General features: G+C 40.8%; 1 protein-coding gene across 2 annotated transcripts in view; it reads left to right on the forward strand.

Annotated features, from left to right (window-relative positions):
• Positions 1-4,788, forward strand: part of SP4 (Sp4 transcription factor) — a 54,699-nt gene extending 49,911 nt beyond the window's left edge. For both annotated transcript variants that reach the window (XM_070424413.1, XM_070424414.1), the window contains one exon: positions 1,379-4,788. In XM_070424413.1, coding sequence (XP_070280514.1) covers positions 1,379-1,626 — 248 coding nt within the window. In that variant the 3' untranslated portion in view covers positions 1,627-4,788. The remainder of the gene's footprint in view (positions 1-1,378) is intronic.
• Positions 4,789-18,534: the final 13,746 nt, after the last annotated feature.

Consider the following 18,534-nt stretch of genomic DNA (forward strand, 5'->3'; position numbering starts at 1 on the left):
CAATTTTAGAAGGAAGGACAGAAGATAGTAGTTGATCCATCATGGACATTACGGTATACCAATTAATCAATTTTTTATATGCCTCATCTATTATACATAAAATCGAAATAGGTTTTTTCTTTTGGTAACATTTAGTTGTGTTTTTGTGTGTAGGGGAGAGGGGTTTTGTTAATCCTCACTTGAGGATATTTTTTCATTGATTTAAGATAGAGTGGAAGGAGAGAGAAATATTGATGTGAGAGAGACACATCAATTGGTTGCCTCCCTCATGTGCCCTGACCAGGGTTTGGGATTAAACCTGCAACGAAGGTAGGTGCCCTTGACTGGGAATCAAACCCATGACCTGACACTCTAACCACTGAGATCACTGGCCAGGGCAAGTTAGTTTTTATTCCAGAATATAGATGTGAATAGTTCCAGTAGAACTGCCTTATATGTTAAAGAGAGCATATTTAAGGATCACTTTGTGTACCAGAATCTGACAGTCTGATTCTTTGGAAACCTAAAAACTCTGTTAGTTTAAATTGAGTATTTGCCTAACTCTCGTTTTTGCCTTGTGAGGAAACTCAATACACCATTAAATTATTAAGTGATTTTATTTGAAGTAGTTCTAAGGTATTTTCATGCTTTTTGGCATTATAACCAAAACCTAGACAGGAATTTTTAAGGAAGAGTAGACATGCCTTGAACACTATATATTATGATACCAGGAAAAGATTTTTGAGATCATCTGTTAGAAACCCTCTTGTTTCGTAGATGGGGCAACTGAAGCCCAGAGTGGTTATTTTATTTGCTTCAGCTTTTTCTTCCAGTTCTTAGCAAAACTAGGACTTTAACTTGTGTCTCTTATTCCCAGTCACATGCTGTTTCTTCTGTATTGTGTTGCATTGCTTGTTTGATTATATCCTATATAATAAACGCCAAGTGTCTGAAAAGGTGGAACGACCAGAATGACCAGAGACCAGGGCGATGAGGCAGGCAGGCGAGTGAGTGGTTAGGGGCGATGAGGCAGGCAGGCAGAGGCAGTTAGGGGCATCAGGCAGGCTGGCGAGTGGTTAGGGGTGATGAGGCAGGCAGGCAGAGGCGGTTAGGGGCGATCAGTCAGGCAGGCAGAGGTGTTAGTGGTGATCAAGCAGGCAGGCGAATAGTTAGGAACCAGTGGTCCCGGATTGTAAGAGGATGCAGTACGGGCTGAGGGACACACACCCCCTGCACGAATTTTGTGCACCAGGCCTCTAGTTTTAAAATAAAAATAAAGTATTTTGCAACTGGTCAAAAGTTAAACACAGTGTAGTGTGATCAGAAGAGAAATCATTTTAACATTATAATTTTATTTGAATAAAATGAATTACTGTTTATTTGCTTTTTTTTTGTTTAGGTGAAAAGAGATTTGAATGCCCAGAATGTTCTAAAAGATTTATGCGGAGTGATCACCTCTCCAAACATGTCAAAACCCATCAGAATAAAAAAGGTGGTGGGACAGCTCTTGCCATTGTTACCTCGGGAGAACTGGACTCATCTGTTACAGAGGTGCTTGGCTCCCCAAGAATTGTCACAGTTGCAGCCATTTCTCAAGATTCAAACCCAGCAACTCCCAATGTTTCGGCCAACATGGAAGAATTCTGAAAAGTTATTTATAACAGAGACCTCTCGTGCTGCACTTAAGTTTACACACCTTTGAAAATCTGGAAATGGGCTGGTCAAGTGGATTACAGAGTAGGAAATCATGTTTTCATTCTTGGCTTCTTTAAGTATTCCAAGATTTGGGGTCAACATGTGAAGTGTTGAATTTTAAAAATACAAAAATCAAATGGATGTACTGGAAACAGAAAAGTATTTCCTTCACTCTATAAGTTTTAGTTATTTGGAAATGTGTCACATATTGTTTAAACTGAATCTTCCCCTCTTTTAACATCATGTGTTAACATGTTTAGAAAGACAGACCTGAGTAGTTTGCAGGCTGGACCTTAATTGGACTTGTTTTCTTTGAAATACTTTCCAGTCACTAATAATTTATATGGATCCTTTTTTTTTTTCCTTTTTTCTGTAGCACAGAAAACAAGATAGTTAACTGACGGTAGGGACAATACTTTATTTTCTTAGTTTGATTTTTGGAAAATCAACTGAAAATAGTTTTGGCCGTCTTTTCTAAATGTTAGAAATTCTTCAACAGTTGAATTAGAAAAGTTCCAAAAAAGTAATCTGAGATGCATCTCAGATCTTTATTACCACTACATTATAGTAGTGTGTATGCAGACAATCAGTGAAGTTTAATTACTTTCTCCATTTGGAGACACAAGAGGAACTTAGAGCTAAACTATAGGTTAAACTTTAGATTAAAACCTTAGGAAAATACTGGGGGTGACAAATGATTGAAACAAAACTCATAATGGCTTCAGAAAAATGAGACAACAATATATAAGGTTTTGAAGTTAGGATTGATTATATTCCTAACCCTGGGTTGTACCACAAAATTCATTTTAAATGTTTATATAGGAAATATTTGCATAGAGTATAAGTCAGTCTGTAGTTTCATATTCTGTAAATATGAGTTATGTTGACAGTGTGCAAAATTCTTTATGCTTTGACTTGGTAGCCAAAGAAAGAGTTATCAAAAAAAATTTTTTAAGTCCAGCAGAAAATTATCTTGTAATTACATTATAATTTCCGTTTTCCTCTCTACTAAAAATTTGCCAATCCTATTTTATATATACTGTGTTAGAAGACTGATTAAGAATTTATAACACAGTAATGTTTTTATGTTATGTCAGTAACTGAATTGTCCCTAAAAAGGCAGCCTAACAAAATGTAACAGGTGTGATACTATGAAACAAAAATTATTTTTTAAAAATTGGAACCATTTTTAGTTAAGTAAATGACTAAAGAAAAATGTATTTTGTTGTTTATGCGAGGGTTTTATAGGAAAGATGGCCAAAAGTTTCATATGAAAAATATTTGGATTATATCAATAGCCTAAATATTAGTAAGATATTTGCTATTTTAAAAATGTATTTACACAGAATCATAATGGAATTGGAATTGACCATTTGAAAACTGAAGTTTTTAACTGCTTGGTTTACTAACATCATCAGTTTAGGGACTCTTTGAATATAGGTACATGTTTTCTTGTGCGTCCCCTATTATTTCAGGAAAAGTACTACTCATGCGAATTCTCTTCCAAAATTGTGATATTTCTTGTATTTTTGATGAAGGAGAAATACTGTAATGATCACTGTTTACACTATGTACACTTTAGGCCAGCCCTTTGTAGCGTTATATAAAACTGAAGGTCTTTTGTGCTTTCAGTTTGTATAAAAAAGCTTTGAGATTAAAGGAAAAAATTTTACACTGTGGTTATAAATTTCAAGTTTCTTAAAGCTTTTGTAGACTTGTAACAAAGTCTTTAAATTTTAGTTGGATTTTGTAAATTGTTTTGTATATTTTATTTAATGTACTCTTAAACAGCTGATGTATCTGGCTTTAAAACATCAGAATCAGTTTGTTTCGTTTGGTACAGAGGAGCATTTGGTAGTGTTAATTTTTAATTTTATTATATAGGAGCTGAAACATCAAATATATATTTTATCATTATGCTACACAATCAGTGCTATAATTTTTTTTATGCAAAGAAACTTTCTTAATGTTTGAATCATGTTTTCTCAGAGTGACACTTTTTGTTGATAATACCAAGTATGAGCTCTCTGCACCATTATTCCATGAACCAGTTTTAATGCATACCTATGTATGCTCTTCAGAAATGGAAGTTATTTTTTAATCAACAATGAGGCCTATTATAAATTTAACAAACTGAGTCTGGATAGCTTTATAGCATATAAAATATATTAATTTGTGTTAGCAGGTGCACATTTCACCACTGAAATTAGAAATATTCTGACAGTCTTTTCTGCATACCATTCTGAATCCACTTTCCTCTTATAAGAATCGTAAATTTCAGTGTCCTTTATTTGACTCAGTGGGATATAGCTGTTATAAGTAATAGGGCACAGATGTGCAGTAGAGTCTTGTTTAATGACATTTCACTGTTCATTCCCTTTGCCACTGTTATAATACTTTTCTTTATTGTAATTATCAGTGCAAAACTATGTATTTATCATGGTAGAACTCCAGTGTTAGAATAGTTTTTTCTTACAATATACTTTCTTTGGTTAGGTTTGTGTATGTGTTGCTGATTACATTAGAACTTGATGTTAAGTCATTATTTATCACACTCTCATGAGAGCAGTAATAAAAGTGTGTAATCTAGGAGAAAAAGTTAATTTGTCAAACTTAGATAAGCATGATGTTTAGGTCCTATTTTTCAATTTTATAACTGTTTTATTGCAACAATATTTGTATTTAAGTCTTCATTTTAATGCCTTGTGGTGTTTTTTTTTTATGCATGTCACTAAGTTGTCATCCCACATAAATTGATGTGCAGCATAGGGTATTAAATCTACATAATGATTTTAAAACAGAAATAGTTGATGGTAAAATGTAAATGTTTTGCAAAAATTCCTTATAAAAAGTTTTGTAGTAACATTTCACTTGTAAATTTTTTTTGTAAAAAAAAAAAAAAGAAAATGGAAAAAAAAAAAAAGATGACTTCAGAAAAAAACCCTGTTTCCCATATCCTAGGATTTAGACAAATATTCTGCCAGCAAAGCCTCTGGGGCTGTAATTGACATTTTTACAGTGCTGATTTGTATAAATTTTGTTTTTTGTGGATTTGGAAATAAAATCATGTACAAGTTGTTGCCTGCAATAACAATTGCAAGTAACCTATAAAAATTCCCTTGAGTTTAACATGTTTCTTCATTTAATAATGTATACCGTAAAGAAGCAATAAATTCTTTGAACTATCAACCTTCTTATCACAATGAACACTGGAAAGAAAATGCTTCTCACTAGAAAACGTATTGGCAACTCTTCATAATTCCTGATGTTAAGATCTGGTCCCCATTTCTCTAAACAGACTGCCAGAGAGCACTAGTTCAGATTTCATGCTAATTTGTAACCATTGCTGTAGACATTTATGGGAATTAAAATTTGATTTAGGGACTTTTTAACTTAAATACTTTTGAGCAATGAATTTTAGGAAATTGTAGGAAGTGCTAAAAATGAAAACTAATTAAAACATAATTTAAGGTCACAGATACACTAAGAAACAAGGTATGCCACAGAGATGCTACAAAAATCTGTATGCAAAGGCTGTTGTCTTTTCCTCCTGGGAGGGTCCTGCAAATCTCATGAAGAACCTTACTGATATAATAACTATGTTATAACAACTTTGGTGAAGAAGCAGTAAGGTTTTTAAAGATGTGTGAAAACTAAAGTTGTATACCTGAAAAAAATGTACATTTGGAAGCATCAGGATGATCTTGTATAAAAGGGAGGGATAATGAAAGTTTTAACATTTTGTGTGATATATATATATATTTTGATTTTAGAGAGTAAGGGAGAAAGAAAGATCAGTGTTGAGAGAAAATCATTGATTGGCTGCCTCCTGCATGCCCCACACTGGGGATGGAGCCCACAACTCGGGCATGTGCCCCGACTGGGAATTGGAATCAAACTGTGACCTTCTGGTTCATAGGTCAATGCTCAACCACTGAGCCACTCTGGCCAGGCTGTTCTGTTTTTAATTTAGTAAAGCCAGTTTGATTCTTGGAATTCTGAGAACCACATAACCATGAACAAAACTGAGAGTGATGCTTTTTGTTTTATCATAGACTAGAGGCCTGGTGCATGAAATCCGTGCATGGATGGGGTCCGTAGGCCTGGCCAGCAATCAGGGCCAATCAGGTTCCCCACCTCTCTGCCGCCTCCTTCCCTTGCCGCCTGCATCTGCTGCCACCCACACCCGATTCCCCGTCCCAGCCCAGGGCCCAGACCCAATTGGCTGATCAAGGCCTCCTGGCAGGGGAGGGGGGCGGACCAGGAGGTTGGCCGGCAGGCCCAATTGGCAATCAGGGCCTGCAGGCTGGGGGCAGCTCCTGCATTGAGGATCTGCCCCCTGGTGGTCAGTGTGCATCACAGCGACCAGTCAGTCCGTAGTAACAGTTGCTTGGGCTTTTATATATATAGAAGATTATTGATATAAAACTATTGACAGGAATGTCAAAGCTGTGCTAAAAGCAAAGCTAATATAATATGGTGTGGTTTAGAATGCCATTCATAATTATCCTAGCATTTGACAAACTATTACCTTCAACGAAGATAACTTAAAGAAATCAGAAAAAAAGTATAGCTTGTTTGTTATTTGTACTTAAAAGTTCAGATTCTTAAAGGGGTGGAGAAACTTAAGATGCAAGAATCGTGAAATACTTTATTCAAAACATCTGAATCACGTATCTACTGCTCAAGGAGTAATATCTGTTGGTATACACACAGCTAACTTTTAATTGCATAACAGGATTTCTAAGGCATATATTTACTTTTTTTTCTTTTTTTAAAGATTTGCTAATTGGTATAGGCCTTAGGCTGTGTTCCTCTTGGTATGAGTTGGCAATGAAGTAATTTAATTTTTGGATACCTGAGAGTGCCAAGGAACTAACAAAGAAGGGAGGGAGGGGGGGAGGGAGGAAAATCAACCTTGTAAACCTTTATTTTTGTCTAAGGTAATAGTTTGTCAAATGTTGGATAATTTTTCCTGGAAGTAAAATATGTTCCAATTAATGAAATTACTAGATCTCAGAATATTAATATACACTCCAAATTTTTATGTATAAAAAAAAAATCACGGTACATTGTCCTTTCCCCAGTGAAGTCAGCCAGGAAAATTGGGTGGCTGTCAAACAAAATTTTCACATGAGTCTATATTTGAAATGTTCCATAGAAACAAAATATTTTACCAGAATAATTATTTTCAAGGAAACATATAGCTGTGTTTCCCCCAGTGCTTAACGGTGGCACTTTAAAATTTTGTTCAATAGAAGCATAACAGGGATTTTTGTTCCCTATATTTTAATAGAATTAAATACACTTATATAGATAATATACATGCTATGTATCACATTTTAGATATGTAGCAACATAACATGTGAGTTGGATTAAGAAGTTCAAACTTCAAAATAAAACTATCTTGTTTTTAAAGCTGCTGAAAAAGCTTTTTAAAAAAAACAGGCCTAAATGTGCACCCATAGCCTATGACCAATTCTGTATTAAGACTTGTACCAATAGTCTTCATTAAACTACATTTTTATGTAGCCCTCCTATTTCTGGACATTGATTTGCTACAGGACTTAACGATAGCAATGACTAGTCGGTTGGTAGTTTGAGTTTCCACTCGAGCAAATATTAAGGGTTTACTTTGTACCAGGTGTCAGACATAGACTAAGAATAAGACAAAAGTCCCTATCCCTGCCCTCAGAGTTCAAAGGGAGCACAGGTAGGACAAAGGGGCGTGCTCAGGAAAGCCTCCTGCAGTGATGTCTGAGCCAACCCTGAAGTGAGGAGCAAGCACTGCAAATCAGTGTCCAAGGGGGAAGAGGAATCCAGCAAAAAGGAGGAGCCCAAGGCTGGACCGTGATTGCAGCACAACAGACTCTAGAGTGGTTTTCAACCTTCCTAATGCCGCGACCCTTTAATACAGTTCCTCATGTTGTGGTGACCCCCAACCATAAAATTATTTTTGTTGCTACTTCATAACTGTAATTTTGCTACTGTTATGAATCATAATGTAAATATCTGACATGCAGGATGTATTTAGGCGACCCCTGTGAAAGGGTCACTCGACCCCAAAGGGGTCACGACCCACAGGTTGAGAACCGCTGTTAGAGGGACCAACATGGAGGTGAGCAGGAGAAAGGGAAGAGGTGGAAGTAGAGCAGTACCTGTGGGCCCTGTGGTCCTTGCATTGGAGGGCCAAGGCCTACTCACAATAGGGATAGTAACTCACAGGTCTGTTAAGAGGATCAAATAAGAGAACTCTATCATGCCCCTGACAATAATGTTCAGCAGAATTATTGTTAATTATAAGTTAACCCAAAAGATGGAGGGCATGGAATATTTCCCAGCTGGTCCAAAGTGCAAATGCTTTGGGAGGAAAAGGCAAGAATACTTTTCAATGTATGAAAAGAAATAAGGGAGACATTTCAGTGGGGATTTCTTGATCCAAACTTGTGTATTTTTCTCAAACTATCTGCCTGTCTATGAGCTAGTTTGGGGTGCTCTATCTCAAAACTGATGGTTATTTTTCCCTAATGCCAAGCAAAATTGAGGTTTCAAATCTTATGTTCTAATTTTGAAATGTTAACTCCAACTCCAACTTGCCTACCTCAAAGTGATAGCAAACAACCAAATGAGTGAGCCAAGCAAACCGGTTACTGAAAAACAGTAGCTCACGTGTGGTTCAATAACTTTGTGGATGTATGTGAGAATGATTTTCTGTATTTAAAATTATAAACAGACTCGATGGAGAGGAGGAGCCAAGATGGCGGCGTAGGTAAACACCGGAGACCGCTGCCGCAAACAACCATTTCAAAAATACAACTAAAAGACTGAACGGACATCACCCAGAACCACAGGAAGGCTGGCTGAAGAGAGACTCTACAACTAGAAGGAAAGAGAACAGCAAATCGAGGCTCAGAGGCGGCGCAGTGTGGAAAATACAAAGGTACCGAGGTGCGCGCGCAAAGCGGGCTGGTGGCTGAGGGCGCGGTTGTCGTTTTCGGTCGGGAGTGAGTCTCAGACTCTGGGCTCCAGATCCGGGCGAGTCTCTAGGGACCCAGACTCAAACGGGAGAAGCGGGATTATCCGGCATCAGTTGGAACCTGAGGGCAGCTTTCTCTCCGAGGTTTGCAGCGGCTGCCGGGGTTCTGAGAAGCAGAGCCTCTGGGAACGGGACTGAGCGTGGCCATAACTGCTCCCTCCGCCCGCCCTGTTGATCCCGCCCCGCCCAAAGCCTGCGCATAGCCATTTGCCGATCGCCTCAGGCAAAGGCTGGATTAGCACCTCCCCAGAAGGCAGACGTTTTCCATACAGCTGATTCCTATAGCCAGTCGGCCTGGGGGTCAAATCCCTCTAGTGTTAACTACAACAATTAAGGCTTGGCTAGAACAAGACTGCGCACAGAGACCACAAGGGGGTGCACCAAGAAAGCATAAAAGATGCGGAGACAAAAAAACATGACAGAAATGGAGGATATGGAGCTAAGAATCGCAATTTTGAGGGCTTGCCATAAATTTGTGCAGAGCCTCACGAAAACTAATGAGACCCTCGATGCTACGATAAAGAAATTAGAAAGTAAGCATACACGGACTGAAATAAAGAATATTATACCCAATAGCAGACCAGAGGAGTACAATAATCAAAGATTCGACAAAAAACACCCAATTGGAAAAGCAAAATGAAAAAAGAATCCGAAAGTGTGAAGATAGTGTAAGGAGCCTCTGGGACAGCTTTAAGCGGTCTAATATCAGAGTCATTGGAGTGCCAGAAGATGAGAGACAGCAAGATATTGAAAACCTATTTCAAGAAATAATGGCAGAAAACTTCCCCCACCTGGAGAAAGAAATGGACTTACAGGTCCAAGAAGCGCAGAGAACCCCAAACAAAAGGAATCCAAAGAGGACCACACCAAGACACATCATCATTAAAATGCCAAGAGCAAAAGACAAAGAGAAAATCTTAAAAGCAGCAAGAGAAAGAGGCTCAATTACCTACAAGGGAATACCCATACGACTGTCAGCTGATTTCTCAACAGAAACTTTGCAGGCCAGAAGGGAATGGCAAGAAATATTCAAAGTGCTGAATACCAAGAACCTACAACCAAGATTACTTTATCCAGCAAAGCTATCATTCAGAATTGAAGGTCAGATAAAGAGCTTCACAGATAAGGAAAAGCTAAAGGAGTTCATCACCGCCAAACCAGTATTATATGAAATGCTGAAAGGTATCCTTTAAGAAGAGGAAGAAGAAGAAAAAGGTAAAGATACAAACTATGAACAACAAACATGCATCTATCAACAAATGAATCTAAGAATCAAGTGAATAAATAACCTGATGTACAGAATGAACTGGTGATTATAATAGAATCAGGGACATAGAAAGGGAATAGACTGACTATTCTTGGGGGAAAAAGGGGTGTGGGAGATGCGGGAAGTGACTGGACAAAAATCATGCACCTATGGATGAACACAGTGGGTGGGGAGTGAGGGTGGAGGGTGGGGTGGGAGCTGGAAGGAGGGGAGTTATGGGGGGAAAAAAGAGGAACAAATGTAATAATCTGAACAATAAAGATTTAATTAAAAAAAAAATTATAAACAGACTCAAGTTTACAGGGATAAAGTACCTCTGTGTGTTCAGCTTCCTACCAAATTACAGTCACAAAAAAGAAAATGTCCAATTTGGTGTACAAAGGTTTTCTTATTCTAGGCAACTTCCTCTTAGCCTTGGTTCAGAAAAGAATAATAGGCTGTTTTACGTTTATGAGCTCTACGCTACTTTCACTTAGCTTTTCAGATTCTTTGTGGAATAAGATAGGATACAAACAAATCAGCCAAACTAGCTTAGTGTCCTGCCAAGACTCAGAGGCACCTCTGGCTAGATCCTGCTCTCCGCTTCCAGCCTTCTTGTCCATTTGACTTTCTTACCTTGGCTTCGGATCCTGTACTTAATCCAATTTGCCCCTTTCGTTTCCATGCTTGCCTTTGGAGATCCTGTTGTTCATTCAGTCAGTACATTTATTGAGCATCTATTGTGCCAGGTTTAGGCACAAAGGACTCTGTTCCTCTTTTCTGCACTAACCCTGCCTCCTTGCATCCCTAGGTTTCTGGGGCACTTGGCGATCCCCTCACCCTGCTCCTGGGTCTGGCCTTGCAGAGGCAGAAGTGCATTAAGCATGCAGTTACAGGGAGGAGCCAAAGCTCAGATCATGTTGGGCCAAATGAAGATGAACAGGTTTCAAGTCAGAGTCAGAGAGCCAGGAAGTCAGACGCTGGGAGAGAAGATCACACAAAAGCAAATTACAGGGAAGAGGAGGAAATTAAGCTTGAGCAGTTGTCTCAAATATTCATTAGTCTTCGAATCATGCCTTTCTAGAAGGTGGGCTTGGCTCAAATTGTGTTATTTATTGTCCTGCTATGAAATGTGGTTTAATAAATATTTTATTGGTGGCGTTATTTTTTGAGATGTAGAAGCCATAAGTTCTATTTTCTGCTGGTAAAATCATTCCTAGCTTGTATAATTTTATGTTGGAATTAAATACATCAGTAATTCACGGTGCTATGTAAAGGCCATCATGATCTCCAAGTGTTTGGTCAACCTGATGAGTTTGAAAACTGCTGTGAGGGAAACAATTTCAAGGCAAACAATAAGCTCACTGGAAAAAGATTCTACCTCAATTCAGAAATATTGTATATGGTTATACCTTTAACTGAACTATGTCTTGAAACTTTATGTTTTATTTTAACTTATTTGTGAGATTCATATATGTATGTGTGAAATGTGTGCGGTGTGTTTGGTGAAGCATCATATATTTCTACTTACAAGTTCAAAAGTCAGAATTAAATGTATAACTTACTCTGGTTTTGTATTGTAGTTGCTTCCTCTCACTTTCTATAATTATGTCGGCAGGAAGATAACCTTGTAAAATTAAGCCCCATGCAGTGACTAACTTTTCAATCATGTTTTTGCCCACGAGTGGTGGTTTTAAAACTATGTCCATAAATTCTTTGATCCTCCCCCCCTTGGATAGGAAAGCCTGATTCCCCTCCTCTTGTGTGTGGACACATGAGTTGCGTCTAACGAACAGAATCAAGTGGAGTGGATACAACAGTGTGCGACTGCAGAGACTAGCTGACCTTTGGACAACTGCCACCTAAGTGGGCTTGAAGTGGATCTTCTAGCCCAGTCAAGCGTTCAGGTGACTACAGCCCCAGACCCTATCTTAACTTTAATCTGATGAGCGACCCGGGGCCAGAGCACCCAGCTAAGCCACTGCCAGATTTTTGACCAACAGGAAGTCTGTGAGCTAATGTTTGTTGTCTCTAGCTACTAGGTTTTGGGAGTTATTTGTTATGCTGCAAGAGATGACTACTACACCAGGAGTCATTAATTTTCAACCAATGCCATTTATGCCATTAAGAGCAGAATGATGCAGCACTTCTTAATCAAATGCTCCTCTATTATGTCTAGGGATTTCCTCCATGCCAGTGACATTCTGTTCTGCAAGTTTTGCTGCAGATGTATGAGCAGCAATAACCACAACGGACATGCCTCTCTGCACACCACAAATGTAAGACACACCCCAGTTTCAGAGATGCTGAAGTGTGAAAAGATGTGCAGCATAGAATCAATGAGATACACGTCGAGCTATGTTTACTATTTCCCTTCTGCTTCCGTCAACCCCCTTTCTTCACCAAGACTTTGATCTTGCCAATTGCAGTTTCGTTGACCATTTCAGGACAAAACTACTGAGGTTCACAGGGAATTACCAGATTGCCCCCTCAGTTTACATGGGGAGTGAAGGGCTTGGGTAGCTGTAGGGAAAGACCCCTGGTGTGATCTGAAGGGATGCTTTAGTAACCCTAATCTTCCCCAGCCCAGGCCACCCTTCCTGTGTCACAAAGAGGCATGCCCTCTTTGTAAGGGGCTGGGAATGCCGGGACAATGGTGGGGGCTTCTTGGTGCTGGCAGGACTTGGGCCTTAAAGAGGACATGCTAATCCTTGGAGATGTGGGAATATTCCAGTTATGTGTGGTTCCCTATATCCTGGAACAATTCACTACCAGCATGTTAGGAATATAAATATACATTTAGCTAGAAAAGCAAGAGTGCAAATAGTGCTTACTGGCTTAGGAAGAAACTTTTGTGATGTTACAATGGGGTATAATGTAAATATAAAGGATGTACTATATAATTAAATATAAAAGAAAAAGGAGACACTGTTCTCCTCAAATATCTCCACTAACTCGGCCATCACCTGTGAAAGGGCTTAGTAAACTGTTGACACTAGACAGATGCAATGCTTAGTTACATATATGGGTGATGCTTTCACTCTGGGAAGGACCTCTAATCTTCACTTAGTTCCCACCTGTGTGACTCTGAGCACCTTCTCTGCTGGCTCCTCATTTCTGAGGTCAAGGTAAGGTTTAACAAGCAGGAATAGAAATAATAATCTATAATAATAAAAGTGTAATATGCCAATTAGACCAGACATCCTTCTGGATGACCTTCCGGACAAAGCCGCAGTGGGCAGCCACCGCCGTGGCGGGGGCCAAGCCCCTTGCATGAATTTCGTGTACTGGGCCTCTAGTGTTTAATACAATTCAGGGAAGATTCACAAATGATTGTGCTTGTACCCCCTACAACTTAACTCCCTTCCATGTTCTTTCGATGAATTTATTTCATCTCTAAATCTTCTTCTCTGGAACTAGTGCATCTTAAATAAAGCGTCTTTCTTGTTCTGATCGCCTGTAGTTTAATTAGTCTCTTTTTATAGATTTCTTTTTCCCATCTCCCTTAAGAGGCTCTAACTCTTTCCCTGACTGAAATTGCTTGGGTCACAGAAGTCCTTTTCTTCCTAGCATTCTTTTTTTTAGAAGGGCTTTTCTTTTTTCCCTTTTAAAAAATTTATTGGGGTGACATTGGTTACTAAAATTACATAAATTTGAGGTACACAATTCTATAACACATCATCTGTATATTGTGTGTGTGTGTGTGTGTGTGTGTGTGTTCACCATCCAAGCCAAGTCTCCTTCCATCAGAGGGCTTTTTTCAATTCAACAAATATTTGAGCAAAAATATTGCTAGAGGTCTAGGCTTGATGCTGCCGGGGATTTTAAAAAATGGCACGGTCCCGCCCTAGCCAGCTTGGCTCAGTGGATAGAGTGTCAGCCTGCGGACTGAAGGGTCCCAAGTTCGATTCTGGCCAAGGGCACATGCCTGGGTTGCGGGCTCGATCCCCAATAGGGGGTGTGCAGGAGGCAGCCAATCAATGATTCTCTCTCATCATTGATGTTTCTATCTCTCTCTTCCTCTCCCTTCCTCTCTAAAATCAATAAAGAAATATATATTTTTTTAAAAAATGGCACGGTCCCTTATAGTGTCTGCCTCCAAAGGGCTGAGTTACCAATAAGGAAACGCAAGAAAGCTATGCAAATCACTACAATGCACAGTAGAGCACAGAGACTTGTACAGGAAGAGATGAGACCGAGTGCTGGGCCAGGATTTCCTCTCGAGAGCCTGCGGTGCTGCTGGCTGGCTCCAGGCCTCTGTCAGTCCTTCCCAGTGCACCTCGGTATTTTCTCTCTAAATACAGGGGGAGGGGGAGGGGGAGAAGTAGGCTTACAGGTGTGAGTATGCAAAACACAGTTTATTCTTGTATTGTTATTAATTATTGCAGTATTTTCTACATGAACAACTGTAAACCTACTTTTGCCTCACCCTGTATTGCAAAATTATGCTTTTCTGCAAATCAATTGGTTTTTCTACAGCATTCCCCCCTTTAATTCTTAAATTCATGCTCATTCTCTGCAAAGATGCTTTAGGTCCCCCTTTTCAAAAAAAAAAAAGTCAAAACCAACAGTGGAAAGAAAACATATCTGTTGTATGTCTGCTTTGAGGGGTCTTTTTAAACATTTTATCTTTATTGTTGGAAGTATTACAAATGTCCCCTTTGTTTGTTTGTTTGTTTTTCCCATTGAACCCCTCCACCCTCCCTTCCCAGGCCTTCACCACTCTATTGTCAGTGTCCATGGGCTCTGCATATCTATAATAATAAAAGCATAATATGCTAATTAGACCTTCCAGATGAAGCTGGGGCTGTGAGGGAAGCCCGGGTGCCAGGTGCCAGAGGGAAGCTGGTGCCGGCAGACGGAGGAAGGAAGGCCTACCTTGCACAAATTGCATTCATCGGGCCTCTAGTATGCATATAATTCCCCAGTTAATCCCATCCCCGCCTTCCCTCTGAAATTTGTCAGTCTGTTCCATGCTTCTGTGTCTCTGGGTCTATTTGTTCATCAGCTTATTTTATTCATTAGATTCCACATATGAGTGAAATCACATGGTACTTGTCTTTGTCTGACTGACTTATTTCGCTTCCCATAATATTCTCCAGGTCCATCCATGCTGCTGCAAATGGTAAGAGCTCCTTCTTTTTGCTTTGAATGGGCTTGACCTTCCCATTGACGTTCCTTCCTGTGACTTGCATGGATGTGTTTTCAGTGGCATGTCACCCTTCTCTGCCGACCCTGTGACGTGTCTGAGGACCTAAAGAGCAGCTCCCTGTCGCAGTTGCCCTTCATCCTCTTGTTTCTGTGTCTGGATATCTCTGAAATCTAGGTAATAAAATTCCTCAAATCACATGTTTTTTCTTTTTCTCCTTTCAAAATCTTAAATTGCCTTCAGTCAAGGGCTTGTTCAAGAATAAAGTCCCTTTAATGTTTAGCCACACTTTTTAAAAAAGGTAATCAAGGCTTGTAATTCATGGGAAATCATGTTAGTTTATATGTAGTGGGGGCATCTGAGAGAAATACCCGTCAATGGACATGCTCCCCCCCTTTTCCCTCAGGAACAGAGCCCAGAGTTTGCGCAGGCTCCTCCTAGTGGCCATATCCGCAAGAGGAGGCTGGTGCTGGATCTTGAGAAGCAAAGCTCACCTGGGAGGTCTCATCTCCCTTGACAAATGCAAGGCTGAGACATGGGCACGATATGTAAGTCTAGGCAGTCAGGTGTAAGGGGAAGACTCCCGGGAGGTTTTGGAAAGTTTTCTCTGCTCAAAAATGAAGACGTTCCCTGTTCTTGCCTCTGAACATTGTCACCTACACGGAGTGCCAGAAAGCATCATTACCACTCAGCAACCAAGAATAGAAACTCACTGAGCTCTTGAGACCACAGAAAAGAGATGTGAGCAAGTCTCGTCCCCGAGTCATTGAATTAACCAACCGCCGACCTTACTACAACCAGACCTGTCATGTGAGATGACAACCGTCTTCAGTGTAGGCCGCTGTGAGATGGGTTTTCTGTGCACTGCCCTGGAGTGCACAGCCTCCTCTCTCGGACTATGCCCTGTGCTGGAACACACACACACACACACACACACACACACACGCACACACGGTGAAGTGACTGTCCATCTCCTCTGCTGCTGCCCTTTACTCTTCTCCCCAGGGCGCTCTTTTCTCCTTTATTACCAGAGACCTTCCTGTTCTTTTAAATCTCCTGTTCATCAAATGTGAAGACTCGTGCAATTGGATCATTGACCCTCACGGAGGAATTGTGTGATTGGAGCAATGGTTGAGGGGGTTTTAGGCATAGCAAACGGTTGAGGAAGCTTTTTATGGAGACTGGAAATCATCTGCTCCTCCTACATGTGAGGCTGGACCTGAGGGCTACGTCTGAATTCATCCTTGGAGGTATTCAGCAGGAGTCTACTTTCCCAGAGGAGAGACTGAATAAAGTTATTTAACCTCTCTCAGTCTCAGAACCCATTGATTCTATCCTTTTTACTGTCCCTTCACCCCCTCAGATACTCATCTCACTGCCCAGATGAGACACTATATTAAAATATTTTTCCAGCTTTATCCTATATAATAAAAGCCTAATATGCTGTGTCCAACTGTTCGTTCAACCTTTGGACCAGTCACTATGACATGCACTGACCACCAGGGGGCAGACGCTCTGACCAGTAGGTTAGCTTGCTGTTGGGGTCCAGGTGATCCGGACTGAGAGAGACAGACCGGACGTGCCCTGCAGCCCTCCCACAGTCCCTGTCAGGCCCCAATTGTGCACCAGTGGGGTCCCTTGGCCTGGCCTGTGCCCTCTCACAATCCAGGACCCCTTGGGGGATGTCTGTCCACAGGCCAGGTCAAGGGACCCCACCGGTGCAGGAACCTGTGCACTGGGCCTCTAGTGGGATATAACTGACATAACATTGTGTAAATTGAAAGTGTACAATATGATAGTAAGATAGCATTCCTGTTCCAGATAAGGAAACCAAGGCACCGAGAAGGCAGGTGGCTGACTGAGGTCACATACACTTAGTACCTAGCAGAGGTGGAACGCAGGCCCAGTTGGTCTGGCGCCAGCCTGGCCAGTACAAACCCAGCTTGTACCTGGATTAAAAGGGACCTGGCCTGCCTTTTCCTGGTGTAGTTCCAGCATCGACAGCAGTGCTAGGCACTTAGTTGGCATTTAGTAAATATTTGTGGAGCAAATAAATGAACTCAGCACAGTACATGGCCCTTGTTGATTGGTACTTAATAAATGTTGCCTATTATTAAGGAAAAGTATTGAAAATGTGGGAATCGGGTAAAAGAAAGGCAGCATGTCTTTTCGGTGTCACGTTTCAACATTGTTTAACTGGTCCACCAAAGGATTACTTAATTATGTAGGGAAACGTACCTTTCTTGACTTGTTATCTCCTATTGATTACGGAGCCAGACTCTGTGAAGTAATATTTTAATTTTTGTTCACGACAGATGTAGATTATATTTCTGAAATATAAATTTTTCCAAAGAAAGAACCCCCTCCAGAAAGTTAAGATTTTATCGTCCTTGAGGACATTAAAAAGTATTTTTCTAGCTTAGCAATCTTCTTCCAACAGACTTTCTCCACTGCCTATAAATCTCTTTCTAATTCTCGTTGGAACCAACTTCTCCATCTTGTTGGTTTCCTCAGTACTGAGCTTAATGGGACTTTGACATGTCCATTCTATATTTGGAGTTACTTATGTAGCTTTTTGAAACTTGTACTTTAATATTTGCACTACTATCTGACTTTTTCTGCTGAATCTGAAAGTCATTTTTCACTTTCAATTTACTACAATTCTTATTTACAGAATTCCTGTTACTCGGGGGTCGGGGACGCAAAGCTGGAATAAGCAGCACTGTGAGGTGTCTGCAGGGATTCCCAGACATGCAGCTAGCCCCTGGAGCCCCGAGCACCATAAAGGCTTTCCGGGAGCCCGTATTAATTCAAGATTCTGGTCACGTAACTAGAAAAGCGTGTAGGTAGGTGTCTACAAGAGACAATTAACACCCCCCAAAGAAAAATTGTTGAGGCTCGGAATCTTGCTGGAAACACCTGTTTATCAATAACCAGTTATAAAATGGATTATTGAGGGCAACACTCCTTCATAGCTCTTATGGGAGGCGTGGGGGTTGGCGTTTTTACAGGTAAACCTGGGCCACAGCTTATGGTGAGACCACCACAATCACGCCAGGTGTCCCCTTTTTGCTGGAGGGGTGTCTTGCCTTCCATTTGTAAAACACTCAACACCTGTGAAGCGAATAAACTCCACCCAAGATGGTACTGCTTAAACCTCAGCAGTTAATCCGTGCGGGGCCGTGATTCGTCCTCGTCGGCAGCGCGGGGACTCCCAGTGGGCGGAGAAGCCGAGGACACGCCTCTCCCCCATCGGGTTTGAGCCCCAGAGCCCGAAGCCCCTCCCCTCTGCGCTCACTCCGCCCCCAGCGGGACGGGGCGGGGACTCCGTCTCCCGGGAAACGGGACGCGCAGCTCAACCTGGGCCCGCGCCTCCCGCCGGGCTCATTGCGCGCCGACGCCGGCTGCCTAGTAGCCGCAGGTGGGGAC

This window comes from Myotis yumanensis, unplaced genomic scaffold (assembly GCF_028538775.1).
Source record: "Myotis yumanensis isolate MYYU_CA2020_CCGP unplaced genomic scaffold, mMyoYum1.0.hap1 SCAF_9, whole genome shotgun sequence".
Taxonomy (NCBI): domain Eukaryota; kingdom Metazoa; phylum Chordata; class Mammalia; order Chiroptera; family Vespertilionidae; genus Myotis; species Myotis yumanensis.